The sequence below is a fragment of the Ursus arctos genome, unplaced genomic scaffold, assembly GCF_023065955.2.
Source record: "Ursus arctos isolate Adak ecotype North America unplaced genomic scaffold, UrsArc2.0 scaffold_24, whole genome shotgun sequence".
NCBI classification, from domain to species: Eukaryota; Metazoa; Chordata; class Mammalia; order Carnivora; family Ursidae; genus Ursus; species Ursus arctos.
In genome coordinates this window covers 15,043,136-15,067,047 of record NW_026622919.1, presented here as the reverse complement: position 1 = coordinate 15,067,047, position 23,912 = coordinate 15,043,136, and the positions used below count along the sequence as shown (strand labels likewise).

Here is a 23,912-nt window from a genome sequence, read left to right as displayed (position 1 = left end):
ATCGCTAGGAACTTTTGGGTGTCTGTGTACAGATTTACAAATGAAAATGAATATAAGGATGTGTGAATGTGTATGTATATGTACATGTATGTATGTGCGTGATTATACTGCCTAACTCTGTCCTGGTGGATCTGGAGGACAGTGGCATCCTAATAGCAGTGAGCATACCTGATATTCTAAGTGCCTTTCTCCACTAAAAAGAACCAGGGCTTCTTGGAAAAGCACCTGATTCTAGAGCTAGGGCAGGGAAAGTAAAAGATGAGCCTGGAACATCTTTTAGTTTCCCAAAGAAAAGAAGTGCTCAGAAAATGACACAGGTATGTCAAAAGGTTATAAGAGCCAAACTGAAAGGGCTTACCTGGGCCAAATCTGGGACAACTGGAACAACAAAATAAATGATAGTAACAGATTATAACTCATTGAATATATAGGAATCATTGAGTTCAGATAAATAGGTAAGGAAAAGAAACTAAGCTGTGGAAAGAATGATGGATTTCGAAAAATCACTATTTGGCACGATAGTATTAATTCAACCAAGAAACATTAGTGAATGCTGAAAAATAGTGGGCAAAAGTTCATTGAGGAGAAAATCAGACTGATACTTTTACACCAGGGTCCATATTATCATTATTCATAATATCTGACAGATGGAAACAACCCCCAAGTGTCCAACATCAGTCGAATAAACTATGGTAATATACATACAATGGAATATTATTTATTCATGAAAAGGAGTGACATTCTGATCCATGCTGCAACATGGATGACCCTTGAAAACATGCAAAGTCAGATAGGCAAGACGTAAACGGACAATTATTGTGTGGTTCCACTTACGTGGTACTGAGACTAGGCAAATTCATAGAGATAGAAAGTAGGATAGACATTAGCTGCGGCTAGTAAGTGGGGGGAATGAGAAGTTTTTATTTAATGGGTATAGAGTTTCTTTGGGAGAAGATGAAAAAGTTCTGGAAATAGTAGCAGTGGCTGTACAACACTGAATGAACTTAATGCCACCGAATTGTACACGTGAAAATGGTTAAAATGTAAAATCTTGATATATATATTTTATCGCAAAAATATTTTTAATTTAAAATTTTATTGAGAAGTAGGATGTATTTACGTAGACTCAAAGTGTTCCCCCACAAAATACTTATTAATTACAAAGAGAAAAGGTGTAATTTTAGAGTGGCAAAATCTAGCAAACACTACTATAACCACGTGATCAAAGTTAACACAGCATCACTTTTGTGATAGTTCTACCAAAAATGCATAACCTGAATCAACTCACAAGGTAATAGGAGATAAATTCAAATTGAGGGACATTGTGCAAAACAACTGGCCTGTAATCTTCAGATGTGTCAAGGTCATGAAAGTTAAGAAGAAACTGATGAACTGTTCCAAATTAAAAAAAAGATACAAGAGAACTGCAAATGAAATGCACTGCATAACCCTGAAACGGATTCTTTTGCTGGAAAGGACATTACTGGGACAAAACTAAATGGGATCTGTGGGTGAGATCACAATAATGCCAAGTGGAAGTTTCCTGATGTCTGTGCTGGTGCTGTGATTTATGTAAGAGAATGTCCTTGTTTATAGGACACACATACTATCTGGGGATGATGGGACCTCATGTCTATACTTTGAAATGGTTAAGGAAAAAAAATGTTCTTTGTACTATTCTTGAAACTTTTTTATAAGTTTGAAATGATTTAAAAATCTTTTGAAAAAAGAATATTTACACAAACTGTAAAGGAAAAGAAAAAGAAGATAAAAGAACCCGAATGAAGGCTGGGATTGTGGCAGGACTGAATTAGAACCCTAACTGCCAAAGAAATAGGAAACTTCTTCTATTCAGTAAATTACAAATTCTCTCAAACCCAGGTTTCAGGTAGACACATTGAGGAGAATCCGAGTAAACGATATATCAATTATAATATGCAAAAGTGGGAAAATCAGCTTCTAGGCAAGGACCTTGTAATTTTGGATTTAGAGCGAAAACAAAGGGAATGACCAAATTGAATGTCAGAATAGTTGCAGGACGAGGCCATTTTATTTTGAAAGATTCATGTGTTTCAATGTCTGCCTGTTACAGGTGATGCTGAACAGGAGCTTGGTCCCCCTCCATCTGTAGATGAGGCAGCAAACACACTCATGACTCGTCTGGGTTTCCTCCTTGGAGAGAAAGTCACAGAAGTTCAGCCAGGCGACCAATACAACATGGAAGTGCAGGATGAAAATCAGGTAAACTCCTTGCTGTCACCTGTGAAATGTGGAATAAATCAGCCTATCACACCAGGAAAAATGTTGCAGGGTGTGTGTTATGTGCGTATCTCAATTGTTGAATGACTTTTGAGGTCTGAAGGTATACCTTAATTTTCCATCATCACTGTATTTCTTCAGTTTATGAAACACGTTTTAGTTTCATTCTTAGGTTTAAAAAGCCACTTTAAAGTTTTGATTCGTTTATGGAATGAATGAGGAAATTATTAAGTGCTTAAGCCAAGAAACAGAATTGACATTTATATGGGCACTGCACCCGAAAATTATAGAATATACATCTTTTCAGGAACATATGGATTATTTACCAAACTAACACTATGAGGACCAGGTCTCATAATTTTGGATTACAATTACTGTGATGGTAGTAGAATTAACCAATTACAAAATGATAACCTTGGAAGTGATAGCTACAAGATCATTGAGAAAATCCTTCAAATGTTTGGCTATTAATATACTTCTAAATAGCCTTTCAGTCAAAGAAGAAATCACAAGAAATTAGAAAATATTTTAAACTGAAATTATAACAAAATATAATGAAACTTACAGTATGTATTTGTAGTACATAAAACTTACAGTTAAAGAGGTGCTCAAAAATGTTTAGTTTCAAATACATATATTAGAAAAGTGAAAATCTAAAAAATTAATGATCTAAATATTCATGTCAGAAAGTTTAAAAATACTAGCACTTTGAAAAAAAAATTTATTTCATAGATTTTTTTTCCTTTTGGCAATTTTTTAGTTTAAATGTAGCAAAGGAAGTAGACTCAGACTCATTTGTATGCTCTTCATCTTTAAAATGTACGTCCTGTAGTGAATCCTTTTGTTCTAGAAGATGACAATTAGAGTTCATCTTGTGTATCTTAACAAATATTTGTGAAGATTCTATGTCATATGTTGGTTTTGTCATAAAATAATGCAGTCTTCAAGGATTATTTGGATATATTTATAGATCATGTGGATAATGTTCAAGTGTTCCAGAGCTCTGTCTTCAGACTTCTCTATTTATGTCCTCATTCCCTTGGTCCTTGGTTTTGCTGACTGTACGTTATAATCACCTGGGAAGTTTTTATAAAATTCAGGTGCCTGGAGATTCCAATCATATTGAAACTCCTCCATTCTTTTTTTTTTTTTTTTTTTTTTTAATATTCTCTTAACTCCTGAATTGCCTCTGGCCCTGCCTTTCCCCTTAACTCCAGTGTATTTCCAGCTACCTGTACTCCCTTTTCTACCTGTGTGTCCAAGATACAGCTCAAACCTAACATGTCAAAAACTGAAACCCTTACATTTTTTCCCAGAGCCTGCTCCTTCTGCAGTGTTTTCTCTCTGAGTAAGGTGTATCACCTAGATGCTTCGGACAAAAGCATTGGAGCCATTCTTGAGTTTTCTCTCAAATTACACATTCACTCTTTCAGCAAGTCACGTAGACTTTGTCTGCAAATATATGCTGATTCTGCTCCCTTTTCATTACTTCCACTGCTACACCTGAGTCCACATCACTCTCCTCTCTTGTCCGGGCTACTGCGATGTTTCCTGGACTGTAAGGCCTGGAACTTTTGCCTGTTCTATTTACTGCTGGATCCTCTGCATCTAGGATATGGTCTAGCGTTAGTAGGTGCTCAGTAAATATTTACTGAATGAATAAATAGCCTCCTTATAGGTCTCTGCTTCCACGCTTGCTCCTCTGTAGTATCTTCACACAATAGCCAGAGTGATCCTTGTAAAATGTGAATCTGATCCTTTTGCTTCTGTGCTCTCAATCTTCCGCTGTTTTCCCATCACATTTAGAATTAAATCTACAATCTTCAGCATGGTCAGAAAGGCACTGCCTGATGTGACCCTTTGCTACTAACTCTCCTACACTGTCTACCCCTCTGTGCCTTTCACCTGCAGCTCTGCAGTGACACTGGCCTTCCTGACATTCCTCTGACATTTCCTTTAATACTGGAAAACACTTCTCCATAACTCATTGCTCCCTTCATTCAGTTCTCTGCTCAGATGTTACCTCTTCAGGGAAGCCTTCCTTAACTGCAGTTTCTTATAGCACCCACCCGTCACTATACCCCCTTATCCTGCTGCTTTATTTTCTTTATAGCTCTTAATCATTAATTTATTACACTCCATATTTAGTTGTGAGTTTTTGTTTTCTTGTCTGTCTCTCATACAAGAGTGTAAGCTTCATGATGGCAGGGATTGTCTTTTTTTTTAATCAGTTGTATTGTAACTGTGTTAGTATGCTATGCCCTGTGAATAAAAAATGGGAATGATTTATGTTGAGGGCCTTTTTGATATTGGTATATGTAAAACATCCATTTTTACTTTTTACTTTTTTATTTCTTGATGTTCGTGTCACGTTAAAATGTGACTGTTCTAATAATGACGAAGTCAGATGTTGTTACAGTATGAGTATTTGCCAAGAATCCTATTGTTTCTAATAATAGAAAAGTCACCTACACTGGTGGTGAGCATAGCATAACATAAACTTGTCAGAATCAGTGTTATACATCTGAAGCTGATGTAATATTGTGTGTCAACTATACTTCAATTAAAAAAAGAAAGAAAAAAGAAAAGTCCCTGAACCAGGAGGTAGAAAATCCATTCCCTGCTTCCAACTCTATCATCTGTGACTTTGTAAATTTGGACGTGTAACTTAATCCCCCTGAGCTTTTGGGTTTTCATAGGTAATAACAGCTGACATTTATGAAATGCTGACTACATGCTAATCATTGTACTAACTGCTTTATTTGTATTATTTTGTACAAGCTTCCTTACAACCCAATGTTGTAAGGGTCCATTGATATTCCAGATTTCAGATAAAGTGGAAACACAGTGCTACAAAGTGACGGAATAGTATTCAAATCCAGACAGTCTACTTTTACAACCTCTGTTCTTAACAGCTGCACCATACTGTTTCAGTGTAATATGAAATAATAACACTTGGCAGGGTTGTTGTGAGGATCAAGGTAAATCATGAATATGAAATCACTTTGTAAGCTGTAAAATGCCATATAAATAAAAGGTGTAAAATACTATGCACTATAATTTGTATATAAATATATTGCAAGATCTGTGATTTGGGGAAATTATTTTATAGCTTTCATTCTTTAGAGCAGTTTCTTACTCCCATTTCTTTTTTTTTTTTTTAAGATTTTATTTATATATTTGACAGAGACAGCCAGCGAGAGAGGGAACACAAGCAGGGGGAGTGGGAGAGGAAGAAGCAGGCTCATAGCAGAGGAGCCCGATGTGGGGCCCGATCCCATAACGCCGGGATCACGCCCCGAGCCGAAGGCAGACACTTAACCGCTGTGCCACCCAGGCGCCCCTCTTACTCCCATTTCTTAATGGAGGAAAGAATATTCATTTAGCCTTATACTTGGTTGATAAGGAATAAATGAAATAATAATAAATTTTTTAAACTGTAAAGCATTGAACAAATTAAAATATTAATAATGATGTCCTTCTTGGGTGATATACCATGAAACTATCTTGGAACCACAGAAGGAAGTGACTAAATTGATCATTGGAACTTCTAGTCTTAGGAAGGTTATTAAGAATTAGGAGGTCATGTTCATTTGGTGACTTTCTTCCGAGCTAAACAGCATGCTAACAAAGATAGATTGCTTTGTTTAGGAAGGCCGGAGGGTAATGGCATCCTCAGAATTATACTAGAAAGGACAGAACCCAGCACAGGCAAGTCAGCATGTATCATTTTTCTACCAAAGACAAAGTCCCGAAAGTGATATTCAGCCAACCACTATATTTTCTTCACTCCGTAATTTCTGGAGTAGTAAGATGTACTTTAGGAATTCCATCATCAGGTTCTTACCTTGTGTAATTGTAGAACCTTTAAGAGACCAGACTGGGAGTTTGGGATCCTTCCAGAGAACACAATGGAAAAACCACTGAAAAGTTTTATAAATGGAGTGGTTTAATTAGATGTCCATTTTAGCTTAAAGCATGGAGAATGGTTAATGTTGTCTTTCTGTGCCTAGAAGAGATTTCTATCTCTCATTAACTAGCCTCCTGAAATAAGTAGGAGGCCTGCTTTTTAATTCATAAGCCATGAGCAAATTTCTTTCTAAACGGCTTGATCTTTAAGCTTTGCTTTTACAGTTAAAGCTTTTAAAGCATACATTCTGTGATATAAGCTTTATTTTGTAGAAATCAACTTGTAGTAAAAATAGTGTCGTTTGGGCTTAACCTCCACATTGGTTGTATTATGTATATAATACAGTTTCCTTTCTCAAAGAACAGACTGAGAATCTTGTCTAAAAATGGAAATGAGTTGCTATGGAAGTAATAGATTCATACCAAAATGGAACTTTTTCAATATGGAATGGCTATAGATATATTTAATGTAAAAAAAAAAAACAAAAAACCACACAACCCTAGTATAGTTCGTTTCATCTACCCACATATTTTTTTAAACTGAGAGTGAGGAGGTTAAAAATTGCCATGTTAGATTCTAACTAGGGAGGAGTCTGATTCAGTAAGTCTGGGGTGTGGGGCTCTGTATCTGTCAATTTCATTGGGGAGCTTGCTTTTTTACATTCCATAGGTGATTCTACTGCATGCCCAGTTAAAACTCATTGCTCTGGTAGGCCAGCATCATTTTATAAAAATAGAGGAGATTACAAAGAAATTGAAACTCCTCCCTCTTCTGGAGAAGAAAATAACATAAGTAGAAGTGAAATGGCAGAGATCGGAGGGCTTGTGGTATGACTAACAAAAATCAGTTCATAATATTATTAATATGGTTGAAAAGATTTGCTTCATTGCAAGGTTCTGAGAATGTCACTTGTGCTTTAAGATGATTGTATCCTTTATGACCTAGTTATAGCATTTAAATTAAAATCAAAACCTGGATTCAACACATGTGATTAAATACAAGGGATTGTATCTGAAACTTATTTTAGGATGAGTAAAAGAGCCTTAATTTTCTCATATTTAGTGATTAACACATTTTCCAGTCAAGTTGTTAAATGTAAATCTTCACTTTTAGTGGAGAGAATGTGAATAGTGACTCTATAGGTAAAGAAGCTGAAAGCTTTCTCTTAAATTTAATATTTAAAGATGTCAAATGTATCATTAGTGTTCCTTCAAGTAATTTTGTCAATGATCACTTACCATTTTAAAAAGGATAAAATTTTTTTAGTGTTTGGAAAAACATACTTCTATTCATTATTTCGGCAATTTATTTGGGTAGAAAGAGCTAAAGAAAAGTGGAATTTCATTAAATTAGGTAAGCCAGGATATACTGGCATCAATCTTTTTGGTGATTACTCATTCCTTCCCGTCAAAAACTTTGAGGTGAACTCAGATATAAGGATCATTCAAGATACAAAGCAATCTCAGTCTATAATCAGTTTCTACAGAAAAATTATTTAGTTTTGTTTTAAATGAACATTGTTTTTGATCTATTTTTTAGATAGACTTCTAGGATATGGCATTTTCTCTGCATTCATTTACTGTCTCAGGGCAGCCACCTATGTATCGAAAAAAATGCTTTATTTGCATTAAGAGCCTTACTTTTATTTCTCCTTGGCTGCGGATATTTTTTTTTCAATCCAAGGAAAAGTATTAACAAGACTAAGTTGTAAGCCTTCAGAATAGTTTTATTGATAGGAAGAAGCAAGGACAACTTGTAGTTAAATAAAAATCCTTCTATGAATTCAAGGCAGTGATAAAGAATATTTGTCGCTAGAAATTTCTTAGGCAGAAAAACTAGTCACAGTCTCTGTGTTAAATTTATCAAGTTGCACCTTATTTGTACCATGTAGGATCTCTTATCCTAGAAGGCAAAAAATAACTAGTACATAGTAGATGTAAAAGCTATGTATGTAGATTTTGCCCTTTTTCTCATCAATGCATATGTTTTGCCATAAGATACATTTAACTTTAACAGCGGATCAGTTTATCTTGTTTCTCATTCCCATTTTCAGACCTCAGCCATCACCCAGCGGATAAGTCCCTGTTCCACCTTGACTAGTAGCACTGCCTCTCCACCAGCCAGTAGCCCCTGCTCCACCCTCCCGCCAGTCAGTTCAAATGCAACTGCCAAGGATTGCAGCTATGGGGCTGTTACCAGTCCAACCTCTACCCTTGAAAGCAGAGATAGCGGCATTATTGGTGAGTTGATCTTTACATTAATCATTTTGTGGGGTTTTTTTCTTTTTTAAAATAATTACACAAGCTTAAGTTTTCAAAAATTCTGTGTTTGGGGTATCCCTCCCTGCTTAACCACTCCTTTAAATATACTACCTGATAAAAGAAAGAGTGGACAGAAAAAATTTTGTCTACTTCTTTCTGTAAATTCATCTATCTACCAACAGAAATAGTTCAGAAAATGGTCATTCCTCACTGAACTAGTAGAGTTTGATGGAGGCTCTCGGGTCTTCATATATGTATGGCTTATTGTATACTTATTAAGGGGAGTCAGTCAAATGAAAGTGAGTGAAGTTTTGGGAAATGAGGAATCTGAAGAAAAGGAATGCACAGAGAAGAAAACAGGAGTGAGCACAGAATCTTAGGGCACGTTCAAATTGAGCAGGAAATTAGAAGTGGGAGAATGAGCCAGTGGACAGGAGTAGTCAGACAAATAGAAGAATTGGGAGCGTTGTAATGCTGCCAAGGCCAAAGAAGATAAAAGGTTCAGGGAAGGGATGATGAGAGGTTGGTCGACAAATGACAAAAGCTGAAAGGCCAGGCATAAAGAAAACTATTTCTTCCTCATTTGGCTTCCTTCTAAAAGTTATCAAATCAAAATATTTATTTATTTAGATGGTATAGCAGATATTAATGTCATGGCAACAAAATATATCTCTACTACTTAAATGCATATATATCAACATGTGAATTTATTCATTTAAAATAAGTATTGGGGCACCTGGGTGGCACAGCAGTTAAGCGTCTGCCTTCGGCTCAGGGCGTGATTCCAGCGTTCTGGGATCGAGCCCCACATCAGGCTCCTCCGCTATGAGCCTGCTTCTTCCTCTCCCGCTCCCCCTGCTTGTGTTCCCTCTCTAGCTGGCTGTCTCTATCTCTGTCGAATAAATAAATAAAATCTTTAAAAAAATAAATAAATAAAATAAAATAAAATAAGTATTAAGTAGATGAAAAGAATATTTTTTAAAGATTTTATTTATCTGAGAGTGAGTACAGGTGAGCACAAGTGGGGAGTAGGGGCAGAGGGAGAGGGATAAGTAGACTTCCTGCTGAGCAGGGAGCCTGAGGTGGGGCTCAATCCCAAGACCATGAAATCACAACCTGAATTGGAGGCAGATGCCCAACCCATTGAGCCATGCTTATGCCCCAATGAAAAGAATATTTTTACAGTAAAGTTGCAGGATACAAAATGAACACACAAGAACCACTTGCATTTCTACATGCTAATAACAATGAACAATTCAAAAAGAAAATTAAGAAAACAATTCCCTTATAATAGCATCAAAAAGAATAAAATACTTAGAAATAAATTTAACCAAGAAGATAAAAGACTTGCACACTAAAAAGTACACTAAACTAAGACCAGTACACTAAACACAAATATTGCTTAAGAAATTTTTAAAGATTTAAATAAATGAAGATATATTCTGTGTTCTTGGATTGGAAGACTTAATATTGTTAAAGTGATAATATTTCTCAAAGCAATCTAGAGATTCAGTGAAATTACTATCATAATCCCAACAAAACAATCTTGAAGAAGGAGAACAAAGTTGGAGGACTTGTATTTCTTAATTTCACAACTAATCACAAAGCTTCTTAAAGGCAGGATTCATGTCGTACTGTTTTTATACATCCTCAGGATTTAGCATAATAATTTCTAATTTGTGATTTATATGAGAAGTGTTTATGAAGATACAGTCATTAAGTGATGAAATATTTTAACAAAATAAAATAGAGAAATAAAATGTAGAAGAGTAGGCTCTTTTTCTAAACTATGAAATAGTTTATGGAAGATTGAATTCTCTGTTCCTTGACTATTTAGTAAGACTTGCCATTAAAACGATTTGGACCTGATATTCATGAAGATTTTTTTTAGCTACTGCTTTGTTTTTTGTGGTTTTTTTTTAAGATTTATTTATTTTATTTTTGAGAGAGAGAGAGAACTAGTGGGAAGGAGCAGAGGGAGAGGGAGAGAGAGAGAATCCCAAACAGACTCCCCACTGAGCATGGAGCCTGACACAGGGCTTGATCCCATGACCCTGAGATCATGACCTGAGCTGAAATCAAGAGTTGGATGCTCAACGGACTATGCCACCCAGGCGCCCCTAACTACTTACTACTTCATTATAGTTAATACTATAGGACTTTCTAAGTTTTCTCTTTCTTCTTGAATCAGTTTTCCTTAGGTATGGTTTTTATTTTTTTCAAATTTATTGGTAAAAAGTTGTCCAGAATATTCACTATCTACACAGGAACCTGAGCTAGAGAGCTGAGAGGAGTTCTTGCCACTTCTCTGCCCCCACCCTAAATTTCTCATCCCTGGATTTTATTTTCATCTTTCTTAGTATTGCCTTGGCAGTCCTCATTATCTTAGATTGATGCAAATGTAACTGTTGTTTCTGCTTTTCATCTTGACCTTTCCAAGTCTGTTTTTCACACAACCACCAAAGTGAATTAACCAAAAACCAATTACTCCTTTGATTCCATTACCTATAAGATGAAGTGAACCACCTGAAAATCAAATCTGATCATATCACTCCGTTGACTCCCATTTACCTATAAAATAAAGCCCAGGCCCTTCTGATCTGACGATGGCCAATTTCTCCAGCCTTCTCTCCCACTATTTCTAGCCATGTATATATTATAATAGCAACATAAGACTTTATTGTTACCTGATGCATTTCATTTTTTCCTCTCTGTGCTTTTGTTCCTATTGACCATTCTGCCGTTCTGTAATCTCTGTCTTACATATGAATGACTCCTGTGGATTTTTTAAGACTGTTAAGTATTCTGTCACTACCACTACCACCACCTCCCTTCAATTTTCCCCTCCCAACTCCTATCCAATATATATTATTACTCCATGTTCACAGTAACCCCTGAGCATATAGATGTCATGGCATTTAATGTATGGTATAATAATTACTTTTTGAACCTGCTTTCCACCATTCAATTGTTAATTTCTTACTAGCAGAAACTTTGCCGTACTCATCAGTATCTGCAGCACCTGGTTCAGTAACTGGCATGTGGTAGCACAGTCAGTGCTTAAGTAACTGTTTACAGATGGGGGAGAGCTGAAGGGGAGAAGGGGAGAAGGAGTGGGGATCAAGGACTGACCTGGCAATTTGCATTATTTTTTGATAGTGTTTAGAGTGACTGTTAGGTACAAGATAGGTATTAGATTTATGAGATTTTGAACAAAGAGTAGAGATTAGAATTCTCAATTGACTAATTTTGTTCTCTTAAATTCTCTTTATGATTAATTTTAGCAAAATGACCTTTATAATCCCAGCCATACTTCTCCTTGGGTTCTTCTGTTGATATTGTTAGAGTGCATATCCTCTATGTTGCCATATATAAAACATAGCTTTAGAAATGTGTTCATCCAATGGGGCGCCTGGGTGGCACAGCGGTTGAGCATCTGCCTTCAGCTCGGGGCGTGATCCCGGCGTTATGGGATCGAGCCCCACATCAGGCTCCTCCGCTATGAGCCTGTTTCTTCCTCTCCCACTCCCCCTGCTTGTGTTCCCTCTCTCGCTGGCTGTCTCTCTCTCTGTCGAATAAATAAATAGAATCTTTAAAAAAAAAAAAAAAAAAAAGAAATGTGTTCATCCAAGCAGAAGGGATGGTGCTGACAGATCAGACATAATCTGTTTACAAGTAGTTACCTGTCAGAGGGAAAACCTAACATGTCAGTACAGTGAATGGTCAAAGTAAATGTTCATATGTTCTGAAAATTAAAAATGGGATTCTGCTTTGACTTATAGCTGGCAGTGTTTCTCTATTTTTCTGATAAATTTCCAAAATTATGTTCCTTGTACCATAAGTGCCCTTGTGGATAATAGATCTAATTTAAAGAATGATGAACTTCATTCTTTAATGTGTATAAATATTGAAAGATTTGCTTGAAAAATTATGAGAGAAGAATGAGAATAATATCTGGTCATCAAATTACTTCAACTGTAGAACAGTTATCAAATTATATATAAGCAGTTTTTCTTGAGAAACGATTTGTTTCCCTTTGATTTTTTTTTCTCAATGCAATTTGAGTTGGAAGAAAATTAAATATGGCATAAGGAGTAACAGTCAAATATTACCTTGGAAATCTCATGACTGACCTACCTTAACTGTTACATATGCTTTCTTTAAGTATTTTCCCCTCTGATTATACAAATATCTGCTTTTCCAAACTACATATTGCTTGCATTATTTCAAACAAAAACTTCCAAGATGGTCTATTGTTTATAAGTGCTCTGTATTTAAATCATGCCCTATTAGCAAAATGCATGAAAATTATTACATGTTTTAATTTTATGCACTTTAAATTCCTTTATAGGTCAGTTCAGTGTGATCCTTTGTGATGCACTCCATTTTCCACTTACAGCTATCAGAATTTTAGCCATTCGTGTGCCTGACTGGATCACTCATATAGCTTGCAAAAATGTGTAGAATCCTAGTTACAAGAATCGGAATACTAGAAATGCAGACTTCCTGAATTTTTAAGTATTCGGAATGTAAAAAGTTCCTCTCTAGGGTTCTAAAAGATTTTAAATAACTGTGACTTATTTGAATCTGTGTCGTCTGGATTCACCCCAGATGTGAGTTAATTTCTACCACAGAAAGCATTCTCTGCTCCAATCATACCTTTTCTCCCCAAATTCATAACCCTCCTTAAATATGTGGTGAAATGTCACCAACACAATTGTCAGATATTTGTATGGTAATTTTATATCTGAGACTCTCTTTTTGAATTTTATTGGTATAGCTCTAGTATTACAATAGTCTTATATGTGTGTCTAGTAGATGATACCACTAATGACATATCCTCTCCTATCAGCTATATCTATATATCTATCTATCTATAGCTTCAAGCAAAAATCTTGATAGTTGTAACCTCCATGAGATAGAGATCATATTTCTATCCTATTCCTTTTTCATGTTAAGTTTTAACAATGGTCCTTTTTGGTATGGTTAAATAGCAAAATGAATTTAAGCATGGGTCCATTTTGTTTCTCCTCTTGTTTCTCTGGAGGTCACAGTTCTTTCCAGAATGATATAATACTTGAATTATTTCTTTTAATCAAATATCAGAATGTTTTTAAGTCCTATTTTTTGCCAAATTTGGTCTTCTGTCCTATAGCCTTATATCACTTAAACACCTACAAAGATGGAGTATCTGTTACTATGCCCATTGTTTATGATTATGTTTTCCTAATGTTTCACGTTAGTAAGTAAAAAGAATCAGTACTAGACTGGCAACCCCAAAAATAAGCATAGGAATGTCCCAGTCTAGTTGTAAAATAACTCTATCTTAATAGTGTAATAATCTTCCTTAGAATTAGAAAACTGAAATTCAAAAATAATAAGACTCAGGTCACAAAGACACTAAGAGGCAAAGCTGAGTTCAAATCTGTGTGACTATAGTCCAGTAGGATGTTGTATATTCTTTATTTGATTCAAATTGTCACATTTTAAAAGTCATACCTCCCAGGGGGAAGGGGTTACGGGGATGGGCAATATTGGTAAAGCGGAGTGGGAAATACAGTCTTCAGGTTACAGAGTGAGTAAATTGTGGAGATAAAAGGCACAACATAGGGAATATAGTCAATGACATTGTAATAGCATTATATGGTAACAGACGGTAGCTACACTCGTAGTGAGCATAACATAAGCTATAGAGATGCTGAGTCACTATGTTGTGTACCTGAAACTACTGTAATATTGCGTGTGAACTATACTGAAAAAAATTAAAAAAGTTACCCCTCTGGGTCATAAACTGAATATTAGATACTTCAAATTATATTTTCATGTTTTCAGAAAAGTTTTTACCTCTGAGTTTTTCCATTTATTGTCCTAGTGACTCCATCATCCTTCCCACCTCTCTCATTAGCACGAAGAAAAATTTCAGTATCTATAATGTGGCATGTTTGTTAAGTCTGGGCATTGCTTATTAGAATGATCAAGGAGACCTAACAAAGCATTTATCTTGCATATTGACCTAATATAATAGTAATAACCAGCATTTATTGAGTACAAACATTGAGCCAAGTACCATTACTTAATCTTTATAATGATCTTATAAGAAAATCGTTGTAGGGGCGCCTGGGTGGCACAGCGGTTAAGCGTCTGCCTTCGGCTCAGGGCGTGATCCCAGCATTCTGGGATCGAGCCCCACATCAGGCTCTTCTGCTAGGAGCCTGCTTCTTCCTCTCCCACTCCCCCTGCTTGTGTTCCCTCTCTCACTGGCTGTCTCTATCTCTGTCGAATAAATAAATAAAATCTTTAAAAAAAAAAAATCGTTGTAAAATTTCACAGTATCATATCATTGCAATGATACATAAGACTCGACAGAGAATGCTTACAAAATCTTTTAATAAAGATACAGAATAGCAGGTAAAGGAGAATGCAGACAAGCAGAGGACCCTAGACACTTTCAAGTGCAGCTCTCCAAGTTCTTTCTTAAATAGGATGTGCTCAGTCTTCCTCCAAGATTTGTAAGAGGAATCTTGTTTTCAGGAGAGCTCCCCAAAAGTTTACAGTGAAGATTTTTATGCCTCTCTGGTCCCATAGCCAAGTCGGGTTGTCTAACTGAGTCTTCCAGGTATAAGTTGTCAATAAACAACTACTGCGGGAGTAGTTTAAAACTTTAAGGAGCAAATTATAGATCATTAGTTATCTTGGCTAAGAATCAGTACTAGACGTCCAGGCAACCCCAGAAATAAGCATGGGAATGGCCCAGTCTAGTTGCAAAATAACTCTCTCTTATATAATAGTGTAATAATCTTTCTTAGAATTAGAAAACTGAAATTCAAATATAATTGGTCTCAGGTCATATAGACAGCAAGAGGCAAAGCTGAGAATCAAGTTCAGGTCTGTACGACTTCAAAACCCTGGTCCTAGTTACTACAGAACAATGCATAGTTCTAAAATAATTCTGTCTCAGGATAGATGACGTAGAACTATTATATGGCATTAAAACTTTAGTCTCTATCAACAAAAGTAGAATAATGAGTCAAGATAAAAAACTAGTCCTGTTAGTGTTAAAATATGATAGAAGACAGACAAACCTATTTTATTTTTATTTATTTATTTTTTTAATTTTAGTATAACTGACACACAATGTTACATTAGTTTCAGGTGAACAATATAGTGATTCAACAACTGTATTATACTGTGCTCACCACAAGTGTAGCAACCATCTGTCACCGTACAACGCTATTATGATATCATTGACTACTATTCCCTAAGCTGTGCCTTTCATCCCCATGACTTATTCAATCCATAACTGGAGGCCTGTAGCTCCTTCTCCCCTTCTCCCATTTTGCCCATCTCCCACCCCTTCTCTCTGGCAACCATCAGTTTGTTCTCTGTATTTTTAGGTCTGATTCTGATTTTTGATTGCAAGCAACCCAATTTTAAAATGTACAAAAGACATTGGATAGACCTTTCACCAAACAGGATATATGAATAACTAATAAGCACAGAAAAAAATGCTCATTGTCATCAGTCATTAGAGAAGTGCAAATTAAAACCACAATGGGACACTACTGCTCACCTACTCGAATGGCTGTTACCAAAAAAAGTACCAAGTATTGGCAAAGATGTGGAAAAGCTAGAGCCTTCATGTATTACCCTCATGTGTTATATGAAGTAAACATAAACTTACCATATGACCTACCAATTCCACTCTTTGGAATAGATCCAAGAGAAATGAAAACATGTCTCAGAAAGAAGCATTATTCATAATAGCCAAAAACTGGGAACAATCCAAATATCCATCCCTTGGTGAATGGATGTACAAAATGTGGACTATCCATAAAGTGGAATACTATTTCGGCAATAAAGAGGAAGAAATTATTAATCAATGCTACAGAATGAATTGACCTCAAACATAAGGACTACATATTGTATGATTCTGTTTACATGAAATTCCAGAAAAGGCGTATTTATAGAGACAGAAAGCAAATTAGTAGTTGCCTGGTACTGGAATGAGAACTGAAATTAACTGCAAACAGGCACAAAGGAACTTCTGGGGGTTATGGAAACGTTCTAAAACTGGATTGTAGTGATGATTGCACTGACCTATAAATCTGCTAAAAATCATTGAATTGTACATTTACAGTGGGTACATTCTATAGTATGTAAATCGTACCTCAGTAAAACTGGTTTAAAAACAGAGAGAGTTAATATTATTCACAATAAGCCTGTTACATGCCTGTGATTCCTTCTTCCTCACATTCTCTCTTTTCTGGCTTATATGGCAATACGAACAGACATGTCACATAAACAGTTCTTGATACTGAGGTAGCAGTTTTTTTCTGTATCAAAGAAGGAAAATGGAGAAGGTCTCGGAAAAATCTCTGCAGTTACTTAAGACTCAATATTTTCTCCCTATCCTTTGTCCCACCTGGTCATTATTAGAAATAATGATAGATTAGGGAAACAAATACGTTATATTTTTCGTTAAGGAACCGTGTCTTCCTTTCCAGCTCCATTCATAGCAACTTTACACATAGGAGTGCTTAATTCATCTAGGTCAGCTTGTCTGGCACGTAGACTGCATGCATAGGCTTTGGGCTTTTGAAACCCTTAGTAACCACATGCATGAAAATATTACTACATGCTCTGACGCTTCAGTTACCTTGATGACCTTAAATTATATGAGGTCTCACCATAGAGGAATGGTTGAATAAAATAGGATGCATCCATAAAGTTGAATAATATACAAACATTAACCTGTTATTAAAAATAGCATTTCATTTTGTGATTCATTTTTCTGCGCATGACCTCTTTTGTCACAGAATTGTCCTTCTTCTAGGATTAAAGATTTAGGGCCTATCTTGTTCCTGTAGACTGATTACATATTAGTTGCTCAGTAAAAAATTATTGGATAGGTAGGTGAATGGAATTAACCAAAAGTCACCAAGTTTAGTGAAAAGCATCAATGAAGCAAAAATCCACCAAATTCCTAAGTGGGAATAGTTACCTAGAGAATTTTACTTCTGGTATTTTGTGTCAGTTGTCTGTTTTTACTTTCTGTGCCCCTAAGATTCTAGACCATTGTGCACCAAATAGAACGAAAGTAGGGTCCTTAGGCCACTGAATCTTTGGATACCACAAATTAACTCACAGTTTCTCTAATCTTTCCATCACTGATCAGGACTTCCATAATTTTTGTTGATAGATCCCATAGTTTTGAAAATTTTTTCAGCATCACTGTATTTGTTATTTAGCCGTTTCTCATGTTTATCAAACATGCATCTCTGCAAAAGCTTCTGTTTAAATGAGGTAACTACAGTTGTTACCCTTGATGTAATTCTAGCTGTTTACAGAAGTTTGATGTTTTAACTAGCTACCCGTTTTAACTAGCTACATACTATTTATAAATTACTTGAAATATTGAAAACAGTGAACCACATTGCTACTTTCGCAGATCTGTAAAGGTGTAGTATTCCTGTGTTCTGAATATGCTAATGGTTTGTCTGGAGAAAAGGGGTATATTTCTGGGATACATACCAGGCTAAGACCACACAGATACAGGTAAATCTTAGCCAAATCTGATTAGGGACTTAATAATAAAAACTTCTGTTGGACACAACATAAAAAAACGTAAAAGGTAAGGGGTTAAAAAGCAGACATTTTACATGTAGACAAGTCCTCTGGGAAACAGGAGTTTCCATTCTCAGACTTGATTCAGCATACTGACCCTAGCTGTATGAACTCTAAGCTTCTTGCAAAGAATTACAAAGCCAGCTGAATCACCACATCTTTACACCAAATAAAATATTATTTTCCAGCTTTTACTAGATATTTACCAAATTGTACTGAAAAAAAAGTTTAAATATATTTTAAATTAATGAGATAATTTTCAGGAATTAGGATAAGAAGCATACATCTGCTTTAAAAGAACACACATGGGTACATACACACATAATATAAATATGCTATCACTGAACACATTTAGAAATTATAAAATAATGCTGTGAAATCCATAATAATCCCATTGGGAAACGTACAGCATTATGTTTGTTGGCAAAAAGATTGCGAACTATTGGGCTATTCACAACTGAAAGTCTGAATATAGGAAATAAATTTTTAATTAAAGTGAGTAGTTTTGACTATATACTGAAACATGACTTGAACATTTGGATTAGCTATGAGAGTATCCCATAGTTCCCAATATTTTCATCAACAAGACTTCCTTAGCATAGATTCCTTAGAAAATAGAGCCTGAGACAAAAAGGTTATATGCTAATGCTATATTAAGGGAGTATAAACCAAGGAAACAAGAGTGAATGAAAGAGGAGTAAGGCAGAAAAGGAGGAGAAGCAAATATAAGGAATGGAATTACAGAGCTGACAGAGGTGATTGCTCGATTCTACTGAAAGTCTTCAGAGAGACCACACATTTCTGAGCTGTGGAAGAGGGAATTACAGGATGCGAGGGCAATCTGGCTGTGACATCTGTCACCCCATTGATTGCCAGGGTTGATTCAGTTGACCTGGCTGGCTAGGCGGGTGTCCCCTTCCTCCCTCATTGCTCCATGTGCGTCCCTCCCAAAGCTGCGTGCTCAGTCGAAGAGGACGACCTTCCCCGATAGAGGAGGACCGTTCTTCGGTCAAGGGTATACGAGTAGCTGCGCTCCCCTGCTAGAACCCCCGAACAAACTCTCAAGGAAGGGGGAATTACAAGTTGATATTACCGCTAGTACCCTTCTCACATTGGTATGTTAGCCCTAATAGCATGCTATTTCCCCGATTCTTACTGTTGCACGAATCCAGTAGCCCTACTACATCTCATGTCTCCACAACCAGGAAGTCTAGAGACAGATGAGAGAGGTTGTATGGCAGTACATAAGACAATGGTTGACTTCTGCCCATGATTATCACAGAGGACCAGGAATAGCCACTATAGCCAATCCTTCAGTCTGGAGCAGGATGTTAATAACAGGTACCCAGTTCCAACCCATGGGAATAGTCCACACCACTGCTAGAGTCAGTGTAACCAGACAACAGGCAGGTGAGTACATTTAGAGTCGCAAGTCTAGTTCAACTCTTGCACCAAGTAGATCAATCATTAGTACTCTCTTTTGGCATCTGGTCTCACCTGGAAACGTGGTACTGTGATACTCAATTCTTTTCTGAGAGGAGAGATCCAAATCCAGTTCTTCGAGGAGATGACCAGTTGCAGTCTCCCAAAAAGCCTTAGAAAGGATTAGTAAATAAAGATTAAGTCTCTGCTCTTCCTGCTGGTCCTGGAGTCCATACTGTGTGCTCATCATCTCCCTCTTTCACCCATTTCAGAACAAAGAATATCAAAATAGGGGCGCCTGGGTGGCACAGCGGTTAAGCGTCTGCCTTCGGCTCAGGGCGTGATCCCGGCGTTATGGGATTGAGCCCCACGTCAGGCTCCTCCACTATGAGCCTGCTTCTTCCTCTCCCACTCCCCCTGCTTGTGTTCCCTCTCTCGCTGGCTGTCTCTGTCTCTGTCTAATAAATAAATAAAATCTTTAAAAAAAAAAAACGAATATCAAAATAGATTTCAGAATAAACAGGATGACCTATCGAGGAAGGTCATTTCATAATGATAAAATGGGTCATTTCATCAAGAAGAAATAGCAGTCCTAAATGTTTATGCACTGAATAACAAAGCTTCAAATGGGAGAAATCCAGAGAGATTTTAACTCTCATCTCTCAGTGGTTGAAAGAACAAATAGGAAATGAATTAGCATATAAAGACCTAAACAATTCCATTAACCAACTTGGCCTAATTATTTTTTATTGAACAGTCTGCCTAAAATAGCATAGTTCAGATTCTTTTTAGGTATACACAGAAGATGCACCAAGAGACCATATTCTCGTTCATAAAACAAGTCTCAATAAAGGTAAATGGACTAAACCATTACAAACTGTTCTCTGACCACACTGTGTTTAAACTAGAAACCAATAATAGGAAAATATCAGGAAATTTCACAAATGCTTAGAAATTAAACACATTGCTAAATAACACTTGGGTCAAAAAAAAAATCACAGTGGAAATTTAAATATTTGTAATTGAATGATAATGAAAAAACATCAACATTTTTAGAATGCAGCTAAAGAAGTGCTTAGAAGAAAATTTATAGCATTAAATGCTTATTTTAGAAAAGAAAGTTATTTAATTAGTGAACTAAACTACTTAAGAAAAAGAAGAAATTCAAGTCAAAGTAAACAAAGTAGGAAATAATAGAGCAGAAATCAATCAATGAAATAGGAATAGAGAAAATCAGTGAAATGAAAAGCTAGTTCTTTGAGAAAATCGTATTGATAAACCTCTAGTCATATTAACTAGGAAAAAAAGATACAAATTATGAATATCAGGAACGAAAGAGGGACATCACTACAGAGCCCACAAACGTTAAAAAGATAAGGGAACGTCGTGAACAACTTTATGCCAATAAATTTGACAATTTAGATGAAATGGACAAATTCCTGGAAAATACGTGACCAAAGATCATTTGAGAAGAGAAAGATAACCTGAATAGTTTTATAGCTGTTAAATATAAGTTGAATTTGTTTAAAAATTTTCCCACAAGGGAAACACTTAGTCCAGATGCCTTGACAGGTAAATTCTACCAAACATTTAAGGAAGACATAATACCATTTCTACACAAACTGCTCCAGGAAGTTGAAGTGAAAAGAACACTTTATGAGGCCAACATTACCTTAACACTAAACCAGACAAACACATTGTATAAAAAGTAAACTACAGACCAGTGTTTCTCATGAGCATAGACATAGAAGTCCTTAACGAAATTCCAACATTGATTCCAGCAATATATATATATAAAAAAAAACAGGGACAATATATTAAAAGGGTGTGTCAGGGCTCCTGGGTGACACAGTCGGTTGAACCTCAACTCTTGATTTCAACTCAGGTCATGATCTCAGGGTCCTGGGATCAAGCCCCATGTTGGGCTCTACTCTCAGCAGGGATTCTGCTTGAGGATTCTCCCTCTCTCTCTGCCCCTCCCCCCACACTCACATTCTCTCTCTCTCAAATAAATGAATAAATCTTTTTTAAAAAGGGAGGGGGGATGTGTCACGAGTAGGTAGGTGTAGGGAGCATTGTCATCTTTGAGAAGCCTAATGGTGACCGCCCTCTCTGATGGAATTGACGGGGAGTTGTTGCCTTGGAACTGGACTCCCTTAGTATCAGTGAGGATTCAGAGACCAGTTGGCAGTATTTAATTCTCAGATGCAAGGAGGACTTATTATTGTAAAGAGCAGCAAGGCTGGAAGGCAACCAGGGTGTCTTCCTTAGTAACTCATCTTTTTCCCTGTTACTACAAAGTCCATAACTCTGTTTACATTTCCAAAGAGAAAACCTCACTAAAAGGGATCATGGAAATTACCTAATAAACTTAGGTCTCTTCTTTTAATAACAGGTACATTGAACATGTAAGAAGAGAATATGAACTAACATATTAAAAATTCTGCTGGGATGATCTCTTTTATTCTTATAATTATTGCTAAGATTTTTATAATCTTGATTTTAATGTTTTTAATCCTTGCATTTCTAGGGTTAATGAAAATTTTTCAGTTTATAAGTCCTGTTTATAATTAGTGGTAAGACTAGATAAAATTCTAGAAGCCTTTTCAGGTTTTGTTTGTTCAGATTTGTTCATTCAGGGACATCTAGGGTTAGAGCTACAGAGGGTAACTGTACAAGAAGGCCCTGTACTGTCTCCTTATTTGGACAGATTTTTTCTCCTATATATCCTATATATCTACTTAGGGATCATTTGTTTTTTTCTAATTCTTAATTACATATAAGGGGCCAGGAAATAAATTTAAATGAGGGAAAATATGGAATAAAAAATGTATAAAGATCTTTTTGAGATTTTGGGAGCTCTCCAGCAGCCCATGAAGACTATATAAATTTCCTTTTTGATGAAATTCTGAAATTTTTAGCATTGATAGGCTCTAGTTGTAGATCTTTTAGCACTGGTGTATGAATGTGTTCCGTCCATTTAAATAGAGCTGTTAAATATATAAGAGATGTGAGAGAAAATATGTAAGAGATAGTTGTATTTTGCTTTCAGTTATTTAAACTTCATGGTGGAGATGAAATGATCATCAGTAATTTTTTAAAAATAATATGGCTACTACTCTTATTAGCTAGTCATGCATTTGGGTAGTAGTAAACAGCTTAATCTGTAGGTTTGTGGGGTTTTTTTTAACTTGTTTTACTCTCTTTTTCAGCTACGTTGACAAGCTATTCTGAAAATGTAGAACGCGCAAAATACGTCGGGGAAAGCAGTAAAGAATTAGGATCTGGAGGAAACCTAAAACCTTGGCAGTCTCAAAAATCCAGCATGGATTCCTGTTTGTATCGAGTAGATGAAAACATGACGGCTTCCACCTATAGTCTGAATAAGATCCCAGAGAGGAATTTGGAAACAGTTTTATCACAATCAGTACAGTCTATCCCTCTGTATCTTATGCCACGGCCAAATTCAGTAGCAGGTAAGATTTTTTTTTAATTGACCATTTTACTGGCGTATGTACTGGAATGAAAGTAAATTCTGCTTAAATAGAATTTTCCATTCATCTTCTTTGACTAAGCTCTTCTTTTGTGTTTGGGTAATATGCATGTGTATATCTTTTTGAACCCGGGGAAAGGCTCATGTTCAAGTGGTTGTTTAGTTCTGCTCCCAAAATGTGTAACAGCATGTATAAAATCAGAAGTAAAACCTATGAAGTATATTATTGAATTTCTAAATGTATTTTTTCACATCCGAAGGTTTTGAAAAGATTTCAATTTGAGGTTTTTAAAAATGTTAGTTTTAAAAAACATTATTAAATTGATGTGTATTTCAGTAGAAGTTATATTATCAGAAATCATCATCCATAGTTTGAGGGAGTGGCAATCAGGCAAGAATTCAACTTCCTAGTCCAAGAGCTCAATATTTTCACAATACCCTGACCATCCTATCATAGAAGAATCACTAGGTACCTACATTGCTAAAGAATAACTCAAACACTCCTAGCAGTCTTAGTCATAAAGGGAGTATGGAGCCATTATTCTTGAGCAGCTGTTCAGAATTGATGTCAAAGGATATTTTTTATACAGCTAAGTTGCTACTTAATAATTCAGACCAAGAGCTTTTGCAGAATAGTTGGCATTCTGGCATTTTCAAAATGCAGCATCATCTAGACTTTGTTCCTACTGCAAAATCATAGTTATGTTTGTCTTTCTTACTTGCCTGATGAATGCCTGAAAGGTTTGTCTCACTGACACAAGGTAATAAAATACTTATTGTAGTTAGGAGCTCTTATTTCCCAGGTGTAATGATTTATGTTACACAGTTGAAAGTATGACATTTCTTGCCTTTTTGTACCTTTTCTAAAACATTACTCTTTGTTCCATCCTCTGGGAGACCATCAGCATCAGTCATCACATGCAGTTATGTGGCGATGGCTCAC

General features: G+C 36.0%; 1 protein-coding gene across 5 annotated transcripts in view; it reads left to right on the top strand.

Annotated features, from left to right (window-relative positions):
- The window catches only part of TANC2 (tetratricopeptide repeat, ankyrin repeat and coiled-coil containing 2), a 359,716-nt gene that overhangs the window by 206,833 nt on the left and 128,971 nt on the right, over positions 1-23,912 (top strand). For all 5 annotated transcript variants that reach the window (XM_057318084.1, XM_057318083.1, XM_057318081.1 and 2 more), the window contains 3 exons: positions 2,093-2,241; positions 8,223-8,409; positions 22,689-22,952. In XM_057318084.1, coding sequence (XP_057174067.1) covers positions 2,093-2,241; positions 8,223-8,409; positions 22,689-22,952 — 600 coding nt within the window. The remainder of the gene's footprint in view (positions 1-2,092; positions 2,242-8,222; positions 8,410-22,688; positions 22,953-23,912) is intronic.